At 41.6% G+C, this 20,897-nt stretch overlaps 1 protein-coding gene across 1 annotated transcript in view; it reads left to right on the top strand.

Moving 5' to 3' along the window:
• Positions 1–18,279, top strand: part of TBC1D22A (TBC1 domain family member 22A) — a 125,407-nt gene extending 107,128 nt beyond the window's left edge. The window contains 1 exon segment of the mRNA XM_033161435.1: positions 18,018–18,279. Coding sequence (XP_033017326.1) covers positions 18,018–18,105 — 88 coding nt within the window. The 3' untranslated portion in view covers positions 18,106–18,279.
• The last annotated feature ends 2,618 nt before the right edge of the window (positions 18,280–20,897 follow it).

Below are 20,897 nucleotides of genomic sequence, written 5' to 3'. Positions count from 1 at the left end.
CAGACTATGTTGCACAGTCTTCCATCAGCCTCTTCCACTCTGTCAGACGGCCTCTGTGTTTTAATGTTCTCGTCAACCTTTGTTCTGTGACGAGATCTGTCCAGAATCTGACAATCCGGTGGATGGAGTGAAGACTGTTTGATAGGGATTGATTACGAAGCAGTCATGGATTGAATGGAACAGCTGCATCACCTGCCAGCACATAGCTGGTGCACTGAGCACATGCAGTAACTGCAAAATAGTTAAGCCTGTGACTTCAGTTACATGTAGGTTCCAGTTACCAATACATTTAGCATCAATGTGCTTCTGCTATCTCAATGCTAAAATCTATAGACACAAAGCTTTAGTCTTTAGCTTATATCAGTCCTTGCATTTCTATAGTTCTGGCTGAACATGGTTTAGTGGTTTATTTTTTTCTGGTTACAGGTAAGTAGCCGTGTTGGTCTGCCATAGTCAAAACAAAATAAAAAATAAAAAAAAATTCCTTCCAGTAGCACCTTTGAGACCAACTAGTTTGTTCTTGGTATGAGCTTTCCGTGTGCATGCACACTTCTTCAGATACACTGAAACAGAAGTCACCAGACCCTAATATATAGTGAGAGAGTGGGGAGGGGTGTGACTCAGAAGGGTGGTGGGAATGGGTGATTGGCTGATAGGTGTGGAAAATCTGTTGATGACTGTTAACGACTGCAATTGGTCTTACAAGAAAAGGCAAGGGGTGAGATGGCTAAAGATAGCTTTGTCATGTATAATGAGATAAGAATCCAATGTCTTCGTTCAGACCAGGTCTCTCCATGGTTTTAAGTTTGGTAATTAGTTGCAATTCAGCAACTTCTCTTTCCAGTCTATTTTGAAATTCCTTTGTAGTAAGACAGCTACTTTGAGATCTTGTATAGAATGTCCTGGGAGACATTCCCCACTCTCTCACTACCGTATATATTAGGGTCTGGTGACTCTGTTTCAGTGTATCTGAAGAAGTGTGCATGCCCACGAAAGCTCATACCAAGAACAAACTTAGTTTGGTCTCTAAGGTGCTACTGGAAGGAATTTTATTTTTTATTTTGTTTTATTTCTCTCTCTTTTCAAAATACACGCAAATAGGCATTGTAGGGTCCTAATGCGTGTTGTTCTGCATTTGCAGTAAGTAGGTCAGATTATACCTTAGTCTTTGGATGCTCGCATTATGTCTCATCTGCTATGCAGTCTTCCCTGAAATTGATCAAGGCTTCTTTCAGTCTCTGCTTGGCTGTGGAAATGCGGCCGAGTCGTCGCTGCAGATTCTTCTCAAAGCTGCCACTCTAGCTCTTGTCTCACCTTCCTCTTCTCTCATTTGTTTCACGGCTGCAACACCACCTCTAGGACAAAAATAAAAAATAAAAATAAAAATTGCAATCTGCTCCTTCAGGAGAAAAGTGCAGTTGAAATCCCTGCAGTCGTCACAAATAAAATGAATGATTCACAGACATGGCAGGGAGGAAGTTAGGAAAGTAAGGGTGGAAGGAGGAGTTTATTGCACCCAGAAAGGGTGCCATAAAGAAATGGGTGTGCAGCTGATTGTATCGAGGAAGTAAAAGGGAGGTATAAAGAAAAAGGAGGGAGTCACTTTCTGATATCACGTCAGCGGAAGGGAAGGGATCTAGACTTGCATTAGTATACTTGTTACCATTCAGCTGAAAGATGATTTCTAAGCTGAGATATGACTACACTCAGCAAAACGAAAGGTTCTACAAAAACAAGGCTTATACCTTCATGAAAGCTAAAGCTGTGTACAGCATATCCAAAATTTGCTCCTTGCATGTCATGCATTTTTGTGTTTTTATGTTGTAAATCGCCCCCTGTAATTGTAAGATGAAGGGCAGTATGAAAAATAATTAATAGAAACAAACAAACAAAATTTTCTTTTCAAACTGAAATTTAACATTCTGTGGCAGCTGAGCACGTGCAGATCTCATTGGCTTTTTGTCAGGGGGATTCCCCACTCCCCAGATTTTGTTATTTTTTATTTATTCTTCTGCCAACCTTGGAGTTCCTCCAAGCATACCGAGCAAAAATTTACCCCCATTTCTGTCAGCTCTCAACACCTGAGTTTACCTTTAGAGGAAATTATGGTTTTATGGAGTTGTGTTGTTGTTTTGCACAGTTTCCACAAGCACAGAGTCAAGCACATCACAGCAAGGTTTCACAGCTCTCGGTTGTGGCATACTATAAATAAAAAAACAAGAAGAAGAAAATGTCCGCGCCGGTTCCCCTATTTTTTTCCACGGACATCTAAGGCTGGAGCTAGGTTAAATTAAAGTTCAGCCATTTCAGGGCATTTGATCACATTTAACTGGCTCATCCTTTCAAGCAGTAAAGGTCAGCTTCTGTTTGTGCTCTAACTGTCCGATAATCTGTGAAAACCACTTTTGTGTGCATTTATTGTTCAGTAACCACATAAGGCAAGTTGCCATGTAACAGAGTTCTTGGCATTTTGTGACAAATATATGAAGTTTGGGCATGGCCCTGAGCAATGGGCTGTTGTTTCAACATGTTGATCTCTGCAAACGTTAAGTTTAAAGTTAACATTAAAGTTAAGGTGTGTGTCGGGTGGCTTGCAGGGAGAGGGGGGTGTAGGAAAGAGTTAGCACATATCATCTCTGCGGCATTCACTCATTCACACAATAGGGGCCACCACATGCTGTGAAATCTACAAGTTTTGAGTTTTCGGGTGAATCAGATTAGGGTCTCCTGAGATTTAAAATATTGCTCCCTCTGAGAGAAATCCTGAACTCGTATGGCACAGTGAGAATTTAGAGTGTATGAATCTGCTGGCCATCCTCTGCAAACTTTGAATAGCTGTAAAGGTAAAGGTAAAGGGACCCCTGACCATTAGGTCCAGTCGTGTCCGACTCTGGGGTTGCGGCGCTCATCGCTCTATAGGCCAAGGGAGCCGGCGTTTGTCTGCAGACAGCTTCCGGGTCGTGTGGCCAGCATGACAAAGCCGCTTTCTGGCGAACCAGAGCAGCACACGGAAACGCCGTTTACCTTCCCGCCAGAGCAGTCCCTATTTATCTACTTGCACTTTGACGTGCTTTCGAACTGCTAGTTGGGCAGGAGCTGGGACCGAACAACGGGAGCTCATCCCATCGCAGGGATTCGAACCGCCGACCTTCTGATCGGCAAGCCGTAGACTCTGTGGTTTAACCCACAGCAGCTGTAGCACACTTCTAAACATAAAAATAATTAATTCCTAGGTGCCAGTCAGAAATTTTCCTTTACACCCATGCCTTTGGCAACTATCTGTAGCCTTTTAGAAGTGGGTGGGATGTTCTTAATGTATATCCCCCACCCCCAGCTCCCCTCCGCTGGTTTTAATGTATCTATGTGGGTAAGTTGCTTTCAGTTGCCTTGGGCAAGATAAGGCAACAAATACATTAATAAACAACAACAACAAATTCGGAGGCACACCCAACCCCAGGTTTACCTGTAGAATATGTAAGGTGTAAGTTAGAATGGGGTGCATGGGGATTAGCCATGGAAGGAAAGCTTCCATTCTCAGTAAGCTGGTAGAGAACCTTTTTTAGGGAGAGGGGTTTAGTCCTTTTTTTCCAGTGAGGGCACAATAGGGGTTAAACCCCTCCTCATCCATCACAGTCTCCCTCCTCCTCCTTCCCCTACAGCTGCTATTCAGTTGTTGTTTTTAAGCCATGTGTCATTAACTGAGAATTGTAATTGCACCAGTACAAATAACAACACATCTAACATAGCCCTATGAGCTACCTGAGTTTAGAGCAGCACTTTCCAGCTGCTGATATATTTGTACCGCTGCTTGAAAAGCATTGACATAGAGATTTGCCCCCTGCATTTCTCCACAAGTCTCAGGTTTGGGAGTGCCTCATGACTCCTGAAAGTGGCAAGAGCATGACATGTATCAGTCATAGATGCAGTGGGGAGTTCTCTCTGAAGGCAGGGATTTGTCTGTGTTGGGAACGCTTAACTGATTCTGTTACACCCAACACAGAGAAACAACAAGAAGTTTGGATTGTATTTGAAGGAAATAAAACCAGAAAATAAACACATGCTGGGGTACAGTAGACAGCATCTTCTGTGAGGAGAGAATACTTTGTGTTCATAAGAGAGCTGGGCAACAAAATGGGCAATATGGAGTTAACACAGCCAGCTAGTAATTCCCTTTCCCTGGTCATTTCCTTATTCCCCACCCTGCCCAAAGAAAGAAGCAATCCAAAAATTCCCCTTAGGATTCTCCCCCCTTAAAAAACCCCCAACTGTTTCACCTCTGCAACTGTGACATTCTCCTAAGCATTGTGTTACCCTCCCTTCTTGCCGTTGATAGCCTTTCTAGCTACATAAACACCTTAGCCAAGTTCATATATTTGATCATACAGTAAATAATTTAGCCCTAAGTTTTCGTCGGTGGCACCAACAATGTGTGATGCTCTTCCTGGTGAAATAAAAGAGGTTCCCATCAGTATTGGCATTCCACCAGCTCTTGAAGACACACGTGTTTAGGCATGCACCTGCCTGAACTCCCAACTTCCTGATTTATTTGTTTCAATAGTTTTTAACTGTCTTGTTCTGTATGGATGTTTCCAATGACATGAATCAACTGGTTCGTTGTGTTTTAATTATTTATAGATTTTATAGTTGATTGTAAACCACTTAGGAGCCATTTTCTCATTTAGACAGTCTGTAAATATGTAGAACAGAAGAAATAAACCATGGTAGTATTACTAAATTAATTTTACTTGCCTATCATAGACCGCACTTATTTACTATGTGTTTGAATCTAGCTCTGCTATCCACAGTTTCCTGTGGTGTTTGTTTGAAGCCACTTCACTAGAGCTCACAGGATATCAATGCCTATGTTCTACCATTGAGCTCAAGGCCCAGCTTCTTCCAGGATCCACTTTTAGTTGCAATAATAAAAAATTAGTAAGCATTCCAGATTTCCAGGAATTATTTCAAAAACTCACTTGCGTTCTTGCTGTGTAAAATGGATGAAAAGCCGCTGCAAAGCTAACAAAAATTAGAAAAAACCAGTTTTCCCATAAGGCCTGGGAACACAACTTGATGTAGCTGCTTTTTGGCTAGGAAACGATTTCTATAAAGTCTGTCTTAACATTAATGCCCCATTCCTGTACCTATTATTCTCACTAAGGCCTATGAAACTCTTGTATAATCCTTGAGAGATTTGTTAAACTTGAATTGGCTCTAGCTGAAATCTCAAATAAGAATACCGAGAGGCAAGTGGTGTTTGTCCGGACACGTAGTTTATCTTCTACATTTCTGCACTTGATTTGACCGTGATGAAAGCTTCATCATAAAGTAATGCAGTAACAGCATCAGTGTGGCAGAATAGCAGCATGAGTAACCAGCACGACACAGCAGGAATACAATTGGGCTTGCCAACTCTCTACTGCAACCAGCCTACCTCCGCAGCACGCACAGAAATAAATGAGGTGGTGGTATGTTTGGAGTGGCTCCAGCTCTTCAAAATGGGCCGAATTCATGCTCCACTGACGATTCAGGCATGTTACCTTGTCTTTCATGTCTTGCTCAATATGTGCCACCATTTCCCCTGAGCATAGATATTTATTCGCCAGTAAGAGGATGCATCACCACTGATCACTAAATGAACTGCACGGTTAAAAGAATCTAGCACTTTTCTTCTTCGTTATTTCATTTTGTTTCCAGAGATTCCCTTCAGAGATGGTGCACTTTGCCAATGATTTTGAGCACTCCCCCTTGCTTGAGCCTTAGCAAGTGTGCACACAAACACATTTTTAAGTGCACAGAGGCACCCCTTTGGCAAAGAGAGAGAGAGAGAGAGATGGGGGGTGGGAAGCAAATTAGAAAATGCTGTATGTAAAATTCCTCCTGGTAGTTTGTTTTAAAATAACGACTTTCCAGATTTTTAAAGCAGAAAATTACTGGCTTACATGTCTATTCAAAACTAAATTGAACAGTTCTGTTCCCAGTTACTTGGAAATCAGCCTGTGTTGGTTTCTAATGGCAAGAATAATTGGTTCAGTGTTCAGACTTGATGTCTGTATACACAAGACATTCTTTAGAATGATCATACTTCTCGCATTGTTCTGTTACAGCTGCATACCTCACAGTAAGGCAACAGTAGGTTCATTTTCACTAGTGTTAAACCAATCTAGGCTAAGTGCATGAGACAGTTATATCATTTGTACTTCTTTGCAGCTGGGCATGATGGAAGTAGTTCCCCTGTCATACACACACACCGGGGTGTGTGTGTGTGTGTGTGTGTGTGGTGTGTGTGTGTATTATAGCTCTCTTGCCAGGCACAGTGGCAGGATCCTAAAACCAATGCTGCAGAACTCAGTGACAAATTGTGCAAGCTTACAAAGACATGCTGTCCATCATTTTTCTGTTGAAAATAGGGACAGTCTATTTGATGATGATGATGATGATAATAATAATATAATAATAATAATAATAATAATATAATAATTTTTTATACCCCGCCTGGCTGATTGGGCTGCCCCAGCCACTCTGGGCAGCTTCCAACATATATAAGAACTTAATAAAACATTAAATATTAAAAAAAACCTTCCCTATACAGTACAGGGCTGCCTTCTGATGTCTTTTAAAGTTTGTATAGTTACTTGGCTCAGTGTGGTGTGTGTGAGTGTGACATAACTCCAAATCCTCCAGTATTTCTCCAATGAAAATAAGGGATGTCTTAAAGAAAAGTGGGACATTCCAGGATCAGATCCAAAACTCAGATGGCTTCTGTAAATCAGGGCTCTGAGCAAAGGACTATTGATAGGGCTGGGCGATACCTGGTTTTCAACATCGTGATATATCACCAGCTAAACATCACAATATACTGATATATTGCAAAGTCTGAAATAAGGGCGGATCTATGTAGAGGCATTTGCTGGCTTCCAACATATATAAGAACTTAATAAAACATTAAATATTAAAAAAAACCCTTCCCTATACAGTACAGGGCTGCCTTCTGATGTCTTTTAAAGTTTGTATAGTTACTTGGCTCAGTGTGTGTGTGTGTGTGTGTGTGTGTGTGTGACATAACTCCAAATCCTCCAGTATTTCTCCAATGAAATAAGGGATGTCTTAAAGAAAAGTGGGACATTCCAGGATCAGATCCAAAACTCGGATGGCTTCTGTAAATCAGGGCTCTGAGCAAAGGACTATTGATAGGGCTGGGCGATACCTGGTTTTCAACATCGTGATATCACCAGCTAAACATCACAATATACTGATATATTGCAAAGTCTGAAATAAGGGCGGATCTATGTAGAGGCATTTGCTGGCTTCATGGTTTTTCCCGAATCGTGATTTTTGCACACACACACACACACACACACACCAGGATCTGTGAAATACTGCCAGGTCAAAAATGATGAAATTGCTATCATGATATGCACTTCAAACCAGTTTTGGATGATATATTGATATATCGCCCAGCCCTATTGATAGCAGGTAGGAACAAATGAGTTGTGCTTGGAATTTATGGGGAAAGAGCTTGACTGTCTTCACTCTGCTCACTGGAATCTTTCTGAAATTCACTCTTTTCAAACCCTTTGTAAGTACACTTTTAATCCTATTTGAGCACCTCCGTCTAAGTTGAAGGTTGTGACCTTTAATATGTAATGAACCTGTAACCTCAAGGGACGTGTTTAGCTCCCTCCTTTCTCTACTTTTCCATCTGGCTTTTTATGATAACTGAGAGAGTTCTATGCCCCACTTTACACTCTCACTGTTGTTACATTAGGGTTTATATCAAACTTTATTATTGTGATTTCATTGTTTGCATTTTAATGGTATGGTTGTCACCATGGAGTCTTTTGACCAAAAAGCAGCATAAAGAATAACCTCTCTAAAAACAGCATGCTGAAAAATGGGTTTTCAAAGGTATGGCCAATCAGTGTTTGTACCATGTTACCATTCCATAGTGTGACAGAGTTCCTAAATGCTCTGGGTGAGAAGACAGACACACACACACACACACACACACACACACACAGTTGTTGTTGTTGTTGTTGTTGTTGTTGTTTTTAAATAAAAAATGTATTTTGCTTCCCAAGACACAGCAGTCCTGTCTGGACAGCTAATTATATTGGAATCATTTTTAGATGTCTTTATGTATTTTAACAGTTTTATCCTGATATTCTTGCTGTCCTGGGTCCCTTTGGGAGGAAGGATGGAATACAAATTGAATTGAATGAATGATTGATTGAATGAATGAATGAACGAACGAACAACCATACACATCCCAGAATAAAAACTAAATTCAAAGCAGAAGTTTAAAAACACAAAGAACATATTCAGGGAACAAAACCCCCATCTCCGTTCCGTTCCTCTTGTAAGCTTTACAAAGTATAAGCCTTGATCAGCTGATTCCCAGGGCTTTCCTAGATCTGTTTGCGATGCTTTGCAAGTCCTGGCATTCAGTTGGTTGTGCAGGGAAACATAGTCCATATGGGCAACTTGTGACAATGGATGATTGTCAGATGGGCCATCCCACCCCACCCCACCCCACCCCTGTCAAGCTTGGTCCACAGAGGGAGGGAGGTAAGCTAATGGGCTGGATCCACTTCTGCACCGCTTGTATAGAGGGAATTCTATGAGGGCTGGTTTAGGTTATAGATAATGTGATTTGTTCATGGGTGCTAGGCATGCTAAATTACTGCTTTGCATGGCCAGGAGCAAAGTCTCCCGTAAACTTTGGCTAGGGTTGACAGCTGCACTCACAAAAACCTGGAAAGAGGAGGTACAAGCCTCCTGCAAGCCGCAGCTGTGTGTGTGTGTGGGGGGCATGTTACATCACTGCAAGGTAGCTCAGTTGGTAAAGCATGAGACTCTTAATCTCAGGGTCCTGGGTTCAAGCCCCATGTTGAGCAAAAAGATTCCTGCATTGCAGAGGGTTGAATGGGATGGCTCTCGTGGTCCCTTCCAACTCGTACCATTCTGTGATGCTAGGATACTATTACTACTGTAATAAGAAAAAAATCTGCCCTTATTCCCTTACGGGGTGCACAAGAGCCCTTGTAAAGTCCTTTGCAGGTTCTCCATCGGTGGGAGTAAAAAACAGAGGCCAACCAGAGAACAATTAGAAGCAAAGCAGCAAGTAAGCTTGATCTTTATTGTTCAGTTGCAACAGGGTACCTTCCTCACACACAGGTGAGCAGGGAAGAACCTCAAACAAAGGGCTGCCTGTCCTTAAAAAGACATTTCAAAAAATTTCCCTAGGAGTCCAGCCCCCACCCCCCAGAAGCATCATCCATACATGTGCAGCCCCTCAGATACATCCCACCTACATCACACAAAAAGGCGTTCTCCAACAGATTTCAAGAGAAATCTGAGAAGTTTGTTTTTCTCCTGCTTGTCAATTTATATGATAATGTCTTATCTGATTGCCTTTCCTGGGTAGCCAGTCCATTTCATTGAGATGGTAATCTTTTTTTATTTCCTGGGCAATTGGGAAGTTCCCTCACCACGCCCTCCTTGCAGAGGAACATTTGGTAAACATTTGGTCAGCTCTGAGAGTCAAAATGGTGTCAGGAGTCAAAATGGTGTCAGGACTGTCTGCCTCAGACATGTGGCCTTGTTTGCTTGGTACATTAATAAAATTATTATATAAATAAAAGACCTTAATGGAGGGCACAAGGAGAAGGGGACGACAGAGGATGAGATGGTTGGACAGTGTTCTCGAAGCTACTAACATGAGTTTGGCCAAACTGCGGGAGGCAGTGAAGGATAGGCGTGCCTGGCGTGCTCTGGTCCATGGGGTCACGAAGAGTCGGACACGACTGAACGACTGAACAACAACAAAAGACCTTAATATTCTTACAACACTACACATTTGAAGCTTATGTAGGCAGGAGGGAGATTATTTGGCAGCTCAGGAATTTGAAAGTTTCCAAGTAATTCCTGTCAAATCAGCAGCAGGGATAGGATGAGATTCAGGTGGCCTTGGAAATAAGCCAGACCATTTCCCAAAGACCCATGAGTGATTCATATAATCTCCAAGACACTGTGATACTCTGCTCATGCTCCTCTCTAACATGTGCTTTTTCACTTCCAGAGTATATTTCTATAACTCACGATTGGATACAGCAATGGAGATTTCCACTGCACATTGAAGTATAGGATTGCAATCTTCTCTTCATTCATCTCTGAAAATTCTAAATGTTTTTATAAACCCAAATCATATCTGTTTTACAAGACGGTCAGATGAAATTGCTGACCTTTAACTTTCTATCAGGGCAGCCTTAGTTAGTTCAGAACATTTTTCCCCCTAACATTGTGGTGAGTGCATTCATTTTTAAGTGCCGCCGAAGAAGAAGAACTACCTGGTGCATTTTCCCCAATTTCAATATAAAAGCCCCTTTAGGAAAGGCAGGGGATAATCTAAATAGTGCTGTGTGAACAATTTAGTGACCTGCCCGACTTAAATAGCCAAGCAACGTTTTTGTTTAGTTGGTAATTCAAGGCTGTCACTGGAGATGCCTCACTTGAAATAAAATTGTTTTCTTTTCTTGTTTCTTTCTTGGGTAGAAACTGAATAACAATGTCAATTATTGTCTTTATCAGTATGTAGCCCCCACAGAAAATGAAAATCACAGGAGACCTGTACACTCAGCTACACAATTCAATCAAGCTGTTGATAAGAGGGCAAATAGAAACTAAACAAAGAAAAAAAGCTTTTGGAGTATGAAATGGATAATATGCAATGAGGTGATGGATGCCTTTCTTTGCAAACAAGTTGATGGAAGAGGAACTGTTTTTCTTTTCTTTCTTTTTTACATCGAGCCCCTTATGGCTGGCTAAATGCTGGTGAATGTAGATTTTGCTATCTTACAACAAACTGTCAGATGTTACAGCTAGATTGAAAATAAGCAGAATTACAAACGTGTGTTGCTTTGTCATTGGGTTGTAAACAAATTAGATTTCGAATTCCTTCCAGAAATGGCATTTTTAATGCATTGTCTATTGTTGGTAAGCTCTGGTTGGCTCTTGCAGGCGTAACAAAACGGAATGATATTTCCACCAGAATAGCTAATTACTTCATGTATCTGGGCAGGATGGGTAAAAGAGGCCCCATGCATTTTTGCAGAAATCCACTCCCTACTACCCACCAATATAACAAGAACAACAACAAACTACTACTACTACTACTACTAATTTATACCCTGCCCATCTGGCTGGGTTTCCCCAGCCACTCTGGGCGGCTTCCAGCAGAATATTAAAATACAGTGATTCATCCGGTATTAAAAGCTTCCCTAAACAGGGCTGCCTTCAGATGCCTTCTAAAAGTCTGATATTTATTTCTTTGACATCGGATGGGAGGGTGTTCCACAGCACAGGCACCACCACCAAGAAGGCCCCCCTGCCTGGTTCCCTGTACCTTCACTTCTCACAGTGAGAGAACCGCCAGAACGCCCTCGGGGCGGGCACCTCAGTGTCCGGGCACTGAACAATGGGGGTGGAGGCGCTCCTTCAGATATACTGGGCCGGGGCCATTTAGGGCTTTAAAGGTCATCACCAACACTTTGAATTGTGCCTGGAAACGTACTGGGAGCCAATGTAGGTCTTTCAGGACCAGTGTTATGTGGTCTCGGCGGGCCCACTCCAGTCACCAGTCTAGCTGCCGCATTGGAGGACTGCATTAGGCATAGGGAATATGTTTTTGGCTGCATAAACTTTCTTTTTCTGCCTTCTGCCGTGGTCAACACAATCATGATGTTATATTCTGGCCTGTTCAGCACTAGAACCATTGAAGCCTTAGAGATGTCATCAGGATGGTTGGTGTAACGATCAGCTGTTCAATGTGATGTCTACAGGGGCGTTTCTAGTCCCTTGGCTGCCCGGGGCAGCCGCCACAGAGACACCCTAAGCCGCCGCCCAGGCTCCTTGGTGGAGCGCAAGTTGGGGCAGGGAGAGGGACGGGGCCAGCGAGGAGGGGTATCACCCCTCCTTGCTGGCCTGCCCCTCTCCATGCCCCGGCTCCACAAGCCAGCCAGCGGCGGAGCTCGACATAGAGGCAAGGGGCGGGCCAGTGAGGGGGGGGGTGGCACCCTCCTCGCTGGCTCGCCCCCTTGCCTCCATGCCGCAGCGGAAAAAAAGGGGACTATTTTTGGCGCTGCCGGGGCGGAGCCGCAGGGGTGGCCAGCGAGGGGTGGGTGACACCCCTCCTCGCTGGCCGCCCCTGTGGCTCCACCCCGGCAGTGCCGAAAATAGCCTTAAAAAAATATTTTAAAAAAAGCCCAAGGGGCAGGGCCACCGCCCGAGGTGGTCACCCCCAGCAGGACGCTGCCCGGGGCCCCCTGCCCCCCTTGCTATGCCTCTCGATGCCTACACTCCATTTTCTTTCCTGATCACTGAGACTGCGGTCAGCATTTAATGAGCCTTTGATCAGCACAGGGGGGCTTGTTAATTTTGGGTTTTTTTTGTGGCTTGCTGTGGCATCTTCCTTTGGGTCCATTGGCCTCTACAAAATGACTTGTATGGGTATATTGGATTCTTCTCCGTAACCAAAATAAATATTTCCCCCTGACTCGGCACCATGTTTAGTTGAAGCGAAGTTCAGCTTATCCTCACTCCTTTTTAAATGTTACTAGTCCTTATTGTTCAAAGCGCAAACAGTTGGCAGGCCAGCCATTGTGTTAGAGAAAGAGACAAAGACAGAAATACAAGAATGATCTAGCATAAATGTGGGGTCCTTGAAATGGTGCATGAATCTCATTTGGGGCTGTGAAGTTTCATGGTCACGACCCTGGATACCTCCCTATACCCACAGGTGTCGGGGCATTTACAACATAAATAACAATATAAAAAAGGACCACAAGCAGGAATCTTTTGCCCAACATAGGGCTTGAATCTATGACCCAGGATTAAGAGTCTCATGCTCCATATTCCACCTTTCCATCTAAAGAGCTCAAGGTGGCATACATATTTCTCCTCCCTATTTATTCTTCCACAACCTTGTAAGGCAGATGAGGCTGAGACACAGTGTGTTGCCCCAAGACACCCAGTGAGCTTCCATGGCTGAGTGGAGATTTTGAACTCTGGGCTCCCAGGTTATAGTCCAGCACTCTAACCACTACTCCACACTGGCTTCCTATAATGGTAGAGAATCTTGTTCGTTTCCTACCCTGTTGTTCAGTCGTTCAGTCGTGTCTGACTCTTCGTGACCCCATGGATCAGAGCACGCCAGGCACGCCTGTCCTTCACTGCCTCCCGCAGTTTGGCCAAACTCATGTTAGTAGCTTCGAGAACACTGTCCAACCATCTCATGCTCTGTCGTCCCCTTCTCCTTGTGCCCTCCATCTTTCCCAACATCAGGGTCTTTTCCAGGGAGTCTTCTCTTCTCATGAGGTGGCCAAAGTACTGGAGCCTCAACTTCAGGATCTGTCCTTCTAGTGAGCACTCAGGGCTGATTTCTTTAAGAATGGATAGGTTTGATCTTCTTGCAGTCCATGGGACTCTCAAGAGTCTCCTCCAGCCACCATAATTCAAAAGCATCAATTCTTCGGCGATCAGCCTTCTTGATGGTCCAGCTCTCACTCCGTACATTACTACTGGGAAAACCATAGCTTTAACTATACAAACATTGTCGGCAGGGTGATGTCTTTGCTTTTTAAGATGCTGTCTAGGTTTGTCATTGCTTTTCTCCCAAGAAGCAGGCGTCTTCTAATTTCGTGACTGCTGTCACCATCTGCAGTGATCATGGAACCCAAGAAAGTGAAATCTCTCACTGCCTCCATTTCTTCCCCTTCGATTTGCCAGGAGGTGATGGGACCACTGGCCATGATCTTAGTTTTTTTGATGTTGAGCTTCAGACCATATTTTGTGCTCTCCTCTTTCACCCTCATTAAAAGCTTCTTTAATTCCTCCTCACTTTCTGCATCAAGGTTGTATCATCAGCGTATCTGAGGTTGTTGATATTTTTTCCGGCAATCTTAATTCCGGTTTGGGATTCATCCAGCCCAGCTGAATAGGTTTCTTTTTACCTACCCTGTTAGGTAACAAGAAACCTATTAGGGCTCTTGTGTAATTTCGGTGAACCCAATACTACCTTATGCTTTCAAAGATGTACAAACATGCATTGTTTATTTCAGTCCAAAGACCCTCAAAAAGGGTTTTGAAAGCAAAATACAGCAGGAAGACCGAGAAAACATTCCAAGGCAGTCGCTATGTTTTATCCAGAGCATGTTGATTTCTAATTCTTACTACCTCCGAAAGAAATTTTTCCACGGCTAGGGTAATGTCATTTGTCTTGTCTTTGAGAATGTACCGTAGATTTCCCCCATGTGACTTGACTAGACTTTTCTGGCATTTCTCTGCAAGACTTTTGCTAAGAATGGGAAGTGAAGATAAAAAAAATATATATTCTGCAGATGGTTTCCCTATTAGATAAAATGGAGATCCATCTAAGATTATTTTTCAAAATACATTGCACAGTGCCCTGAAATACGCGGCTTTGTATGTGATTTGACGTATAAAAAGGGAGAAGAAGAAAAAAAACACCACCCGTCCAATTGTTAGCTTATTTTCTGCATCCTTTCACTGAAACTGCTTCCCCTGGAAAATATTGAAATTAATCACATGGAAATATATCTCCCTCTGTTATCAAAAGATTAATGGAAGATTGTTCTGTCAAAGTGTCACCTTTTCAGTTTCATCTTGTTGAAAACTGTCAGCCCTAGTTGACCAATTTTAAATGCTGGCATGGAGTCCAATATAACTATCACTTATTTTCTATTTTTAGAGGCTGGTTCTTCCAGAACTTGACAAGGCCCCCCCCCCCCCACTAATAACAGAATTGTCAAAGAAATCAGCTATAAAAGACGACATTTGCTGATTCGTTCAGGGTTGAAACATGGTATGTTTTTGGATCCACATCTGTGAGATCAGAGATAATTTCGAGGGAGATGAATAAAAGAAGTCATACGATACTGTTCCAGCTTTGAATATTGAAATATTCTCAGGGTAGTGACATTTTAAAAGGCATTGCAGGTGTGCTACATAAAAACAAGGAAAATAGTTTTTTGTATTGCCATCAATCTGATGCAATGGCATAGAAATTTGGTTTTTACGATGTGTTCTGCATGTCTCTGTGTGGTCACATATCTGCTTTAAGATCTAGCTATTCTCATTGGTGTGTGGACTGACCTTTTTTGTCTAAACACAGTTTAATCTTTTCTATGAATCATGCTTGTGTTCTGTTTGATCTATTGGTTGAAAGGTCAGGGAATGTGAAAGAAAGGTTAAAAATAAGATAAGAACGTTCCTTTTATAGGCAATTGGCTTGCAAGAAACTCAGACTCCATTGAAGGATCTAAAAATATAGGGAGGAAAATAATCCCTGAATTTTTGGTCTTTCTAGTTGTCACCAAGAAAGTAAGAAAGTTCGGTATGAAATCAGGCTACCAAGATTTAATAAGCTGGATCTTGAGTCATTCAGTATATATTGATTGTTTTCTTGTAAGCAGTAAATGGAGAGAGGAATTAGAACTGTTAAACGACCAGGTGGAGTTTGTAAGTGACACTGATTTATGGCATATCTAGAATGTGTGGCTCCAGATTTGCCCAATTCAACTTATCATTGGCATTTTGAAGTATTTCATGAATATACATGGATTTCCACTGAAAGCTTTTTACACACACATTTATAGATCTATACTCATTGTTACTGCTAGTATCCTATAGTGTTAAAGAGCCCAGCAACCATTTTTAATATTAAATTATAGGTGCAATGTGTATAATATTTACCATAGTGCTGTTGTATCCGATGTCCTAAGAAATGTGTGCATTCCTGTTACTTCCAAAAGCTGTGAAGGGCCAGAATTAGCTTCCATAGCTCATGAGATTACTAGCCGGTTCCTATTCCAGCTGCCGTCGAACTCCAATAAGTGGTGTGTTTTGAGCAACTAACGCAGAATCAAAGCTGTGAAGAAATGCCAAACTAATAATTTTAACAATAAAACGATAGATTTGTTTATTCAAAGGCACGGGAAGACAAAGGTAAATAGAGCCCATACTCTCACTTCCACCACATGTAATAGGAACATTTGTGCATATTTCATGCTGTTCTATTGAGCTGAAAGGATAATAGGAATATGGTCTATGGCTGTCAGGGACTGGACTGAGGAGGAATGGTGGAGACAGTATAGATTTACAACAGTGGTTTGCAGAAGGTCATGGCTCTGACAGAAGAGGGGCAAAGCTGGGAGCTAATGGGAGAAGAGAAGCAGAGCCAGAGCAGCTGGCTGACATGCTATCACTAGAAAGCATTCTCTCAGAACCCGGCGAGCAGGGAAAGTAGGAGAGCAGAGAGCTAAGAGGCAAATGTGCTGTTGATAATTGAGAAGGGAAGGGGGGTGGAGCTTACTCAGAGCAACACTCAGAGAGGCAGCATTTCTAAGCCTCTCTCTGTGAATATTGCATAAAAGACTTGGTAAGAGCTTATTGTCTATCGGTTACTGGCAGCCTGCTGTGGGGAGGGAGGACCGGATTCCCGGAAGCCAGACAATGGCTGCATCGTGAAATGTAGACTACATGGTTGAAATTAGGGATGGATAAACTGGTTTTTCCGACCTGCCTTCTTTTCATAGGTGTTCACTTATAAATCCATTGCTGTCTGCTTTCACATTAATTGTGCATTCTTTAATGAGACATGGACATTGTATTCAAATATGTGTATTTGAATTTGTTTAGCTTGAAAGCATTTTGAAACACATTTTGATGCATTTTTGAACCAAGAAAGGTGTTGGAAAATTCAGACAAGTGTGAAATCCAATGGCTGTCTTTCCAATCCAAATATTAGTGCAGGATCTCTGGATCAGGTCAGTTCATATTGGAATTTCCAATGCTCAAACATGCCTGCGGGTTTTCTGGTTTTTCTTGAGTTGTAGCAGTCATAGAATCATAGAATTTTAAAGTTGGAAGGGATCCTGAAGATCATCTAGTCTAGCCCCCTGCGATGCAGGGATATGCAGCTGTCCCATATGGGGATTGAACCTGCAACCACTTGGTGTTATCAGCACCATGCTCTAACCAACTGGACTATCCATAAAACGACCCATCCATTATCTGTTATTTTCAAGCCTTTTGGATGTGAAATGGTTGAGAAAACAAGCTCCAGGAATAGAAACACAATTAAAATTGAGATAAAGTATCTTATACCTCTTAATAAGTATCTCAATCTTTGCCCCATCTGCACTATACATTTAAAGCACTATCCTTCAAACAACCCCAAAGAATCCTGGGAACTGTAATTGTTACTTGAACTCATTACTTGAATATTCCTATTTTGTAGCGGCTATGCACATTGAAGGGTTAATATGATGGCTGTGTGTTTGCCAAAGTTATGCCATTGCTTCTTTCTTGCAGCAATGTGGATTGCAATGTATACAAGCATTTTTAAAAACAGACTGAAGGGGCCAGAGTTCCCTGTCATAGATGGTTGAAGCCATGACTGATGCAAGATTAAAGGTGTATATTCACTTTGTTGTACTCCGTAGCTGCCTTAGAAAACACATTTCCAGTAAATATCATTCACCTGTACTGGAGAAAATGAGAGATGGGATGTGCAATTAAGATACTTAGATTAAACCTAGGTATTCATGAAATGAACAAATAACAAGAAAGGTGTATGCACGGATCTAGATAAAAAAATTCCAGATGAGAAAGATGTAACAAATAATTTTTTTAGAGTTGCCTCCTCCTCTCTTTTTCCATTCCCACATCCATTAACAGCTGGATGAGTTTCCATCCTTACCATTTATGGTTAGCTAATGTATTTGGATTTTTGTGCTAAAAACCGTCACATGTATGCTTCCGAAAAGCAAGTTTTATTTTACCTGTATGCATGCAGATGTTCAAGATCAAGCCATTTTAGAAACTGTCGCAAGTAACATTGGAGTTCAATCGCACGCAAAAAAAAACCTCTACCCTAAATCAGCCTGACATTTACTGAAATAGTTGCGTAATAAACCTATTCTTTTTCTTCTTTTCCCAAGGAACTGCTCATCTTTCTGCAGAACTTGCCGACAGTGCACTGGGGAGACGAAGATATCAGTGTTCTCCTTGCAGAAGCCTACAGACTGAAGTTTGCATTCGCAGACGCCCCCAATCATTACAAGAGATGAAAGCACCAGAAACCATATACAGCCAATCTGTCTGCTGTGGCATAGGATCATTTTCATTATTCTGGTTATGCAGACGCACAATTACTCGCTCCTGATTTCATACGAAACGTCCCAAAATAGTTCTGCAAAAAAATGTGATTGGTGGAAAACCAAAGAAATTGGCAAACACATCATAGAGAAGATTGTGATTGACTTAACGTCCATGCTGAGTGGCTACAAAAAAAATCGAGTCTGCTTTTGTTTTTATTCTCCCTTTTTCTTTTTATAGTTACTATACGAATGAAGAAAGTGTTTTATGTTCATTGGTATCTAATGACTTATTGTCTTGTCTCCATGAGCCTTGTTCCTACTTGATTGTGTTCATTATTTTGATGGAAGTATTACTAGTCTCTGGGGTACTTATGAGCTAATAGGAATGATCTGTCTTGAACGGAAAATGAGGGCAGATGTGTATCAGGCAGTAAGGTCATCTAAGGGCCATATGGACTTCCTTTTGATTTTGGTTTGAAACACAATTTTTTAAAAAAATTCCTTTTAATGTTATCTTTGTTTACAGCGTGAAATCTGGGAACACAGATTTTAATGGAAAACAACATCTAGAATTTGAAAAGAATGCCACCTATTGGGGTGCTATACCCTGTGGTATGCAGTTAGTTTTGTATAAATTATTCCACTTTGAAGTGTCTGAACTGTACTAACTAAAAAAAGAAAAGAAAATAGATTTATTCTGCCATAATAATGTATACATAATATAATGCTTTAAAACTATCACATATTTTTTTCAGCACATAGACTTTTAGCTTCAACACTTTTTTCCCCCCTAGTAAGATTTTTTTAGTTCACAGTGAATATATTTTAATACGCTATTGCCTTACCTGGAATTTCTAGCATGGTAGGAATACTTGACGGAAAAGTCATGTATGCGTTTTTAGGCCTTCCATCCATGACATAGACTGGCTTGAGCATGGAAAAGAAGCACAGATGGATACAGTTACCTGATGACTAACAACCAAGATGGCTGCCGCAACTCCAGAATAAACCATGGATTTTGCACTGTGAAAGGGAAGGTGACTGGTGAGACTTGATTCCAGTCTGTACTCTTTCTTACCAATCAGGTTGGCTGTCTGGTTAACATGCCAGCCAGTGTGTGTGTGTGTGTGTGTGTGTGTGTGTGTGTGTGTGGATATATATAAAAAAGGAATGTGTCAAGTCAGTTTATCTGGAGGAAGTCACCTGCATACAATTGACATGCACTTAAGGATTTTGCACAAACCGATTGGGAAGCTCATCTCACTTTAAAAGCAACTAACAAAATTCTTCTTAAGTTGTGACTGAGTGGCAGTACGTTGTAGAAGGCTCCATCAAAAGTTAACACTCCCTTCGCTTTCTGTAAGGGCCAGTTTCTCCAGATAGCAGGGATAGGTAGTAAAGTTTCCCCCCCTGTGCTGTATCACTTTAGAATAAAGGTATGGGATTGCACATACACACAAAAATTCATTGAACATGGAAATCTGGAAGGCTAGTATGAATTTTTTCTCCCTGATGTGCTAGATTTCTGTGTGCAAGTAGGTTTGTTGGAGGAGCATTCTAGAATGTGCCTGCTGCCTGAAGTGCGATTGATTCTTGTAGATCAAGTAAGTTCGCATACTATCAATCCCAAATTAATATATACTGTAAATGAAACAACTTCTTTTCAGGAGTTTTTCAAGTGTGCCTTTAAGTCACTTTTGGTTTGGGGGAATTTTTTTGCCTTTCAGTTTGGATGCATATGTTACCTTACTGCTTGCCATATGTATAGATGCCTGAACAGATAAGAACCATAGGCAAGATTGACCTAAAAATGTGGGAGATGCTTATTCTAAGAGGCTATAAAGATTTCTTGAGGATTAGTTTCCTTAAGGTATGATTTGCAGATTAAGTTCAAGTGTCTTAGTATTGAGTTGTGCATTTAGATTGCCAGGGGGGCATTTGACTGTGAAACACAGCCCAGTCCAATACATCATTGTTCAATAAGCAAGATTGTTCTATTACTTTCGCAGTAGAGAGGTGTGGCCTTTTTCACAGCGACAAAACAGTTGTGATGTTCCAGGACAACAAGAAGAATAATTTGGTGGAGCTGCATTACCTGGGAGAACTTACTGCACCATTACTTAGGAGTAGCAGCAGTAGATAATGCTCCCCTTATCTTCCATGCAGGGATTTGCTATGCATGAGAATCCAGAACTATTGCAGCTTTACTGGGCATTGCACTAATACTGCAAATAGAGATAAAATTCTGTGGCATGGTTTGGCATGTCTACAGGTCTTAAGATGTGTCTTTCCCAAGCATCAGGATAACTTCTAATTCTGTGTTCAGTATAAGATTTCTCTCTTGAGTTTCTCTCTTTTAAGTTTACAGTGTCATTGTGCCTAACAAAGTATCTGCCAAGAACAGAACACGCAGAGCAAAAGGTAGAATAGAGAAAAGTCTGCTGATAACAGCGAACATTTTATTTAATAGCAAAAGGAAGAAGAAATAAGCTGCAGCATGCATTAATGATGGGGCTTTTTAAAAATATGTCTCTATATAGGAATGTGAATGGTTAGGCAGGGGTGCATACAAGTTTACTGGGTTAGATGCAAGTATACAATAAAATGTGTATATCTTAAAAACACACACCTTTCCTCTGTAAAGATCCATTGAGCTACCATCTCAACTTCCAAGCTCCCTTAGGATCTCTAAGTGTTTCTCATTTAGGAATTGAATGCTAT

Source organism: Lacerta agilis, chromosome 10 (genome assembly GCF_009819535.1).
Source record: "Lacerta agilis isolate rLacAgi1 chromosome 10, rLacAgi1.pri, whole genome shotgun sequence".
Lineage (NCBI taxonomy): Eukaryota > Metazoa > Chordata > Lepidosauria > Squamata > Lacertidae > Lacerta > Lacerta agilis.
Note: the sequence above shows the minus strand (reverse complement) of the source record. Positions and strands in the feature narration are given on the sequence as shown.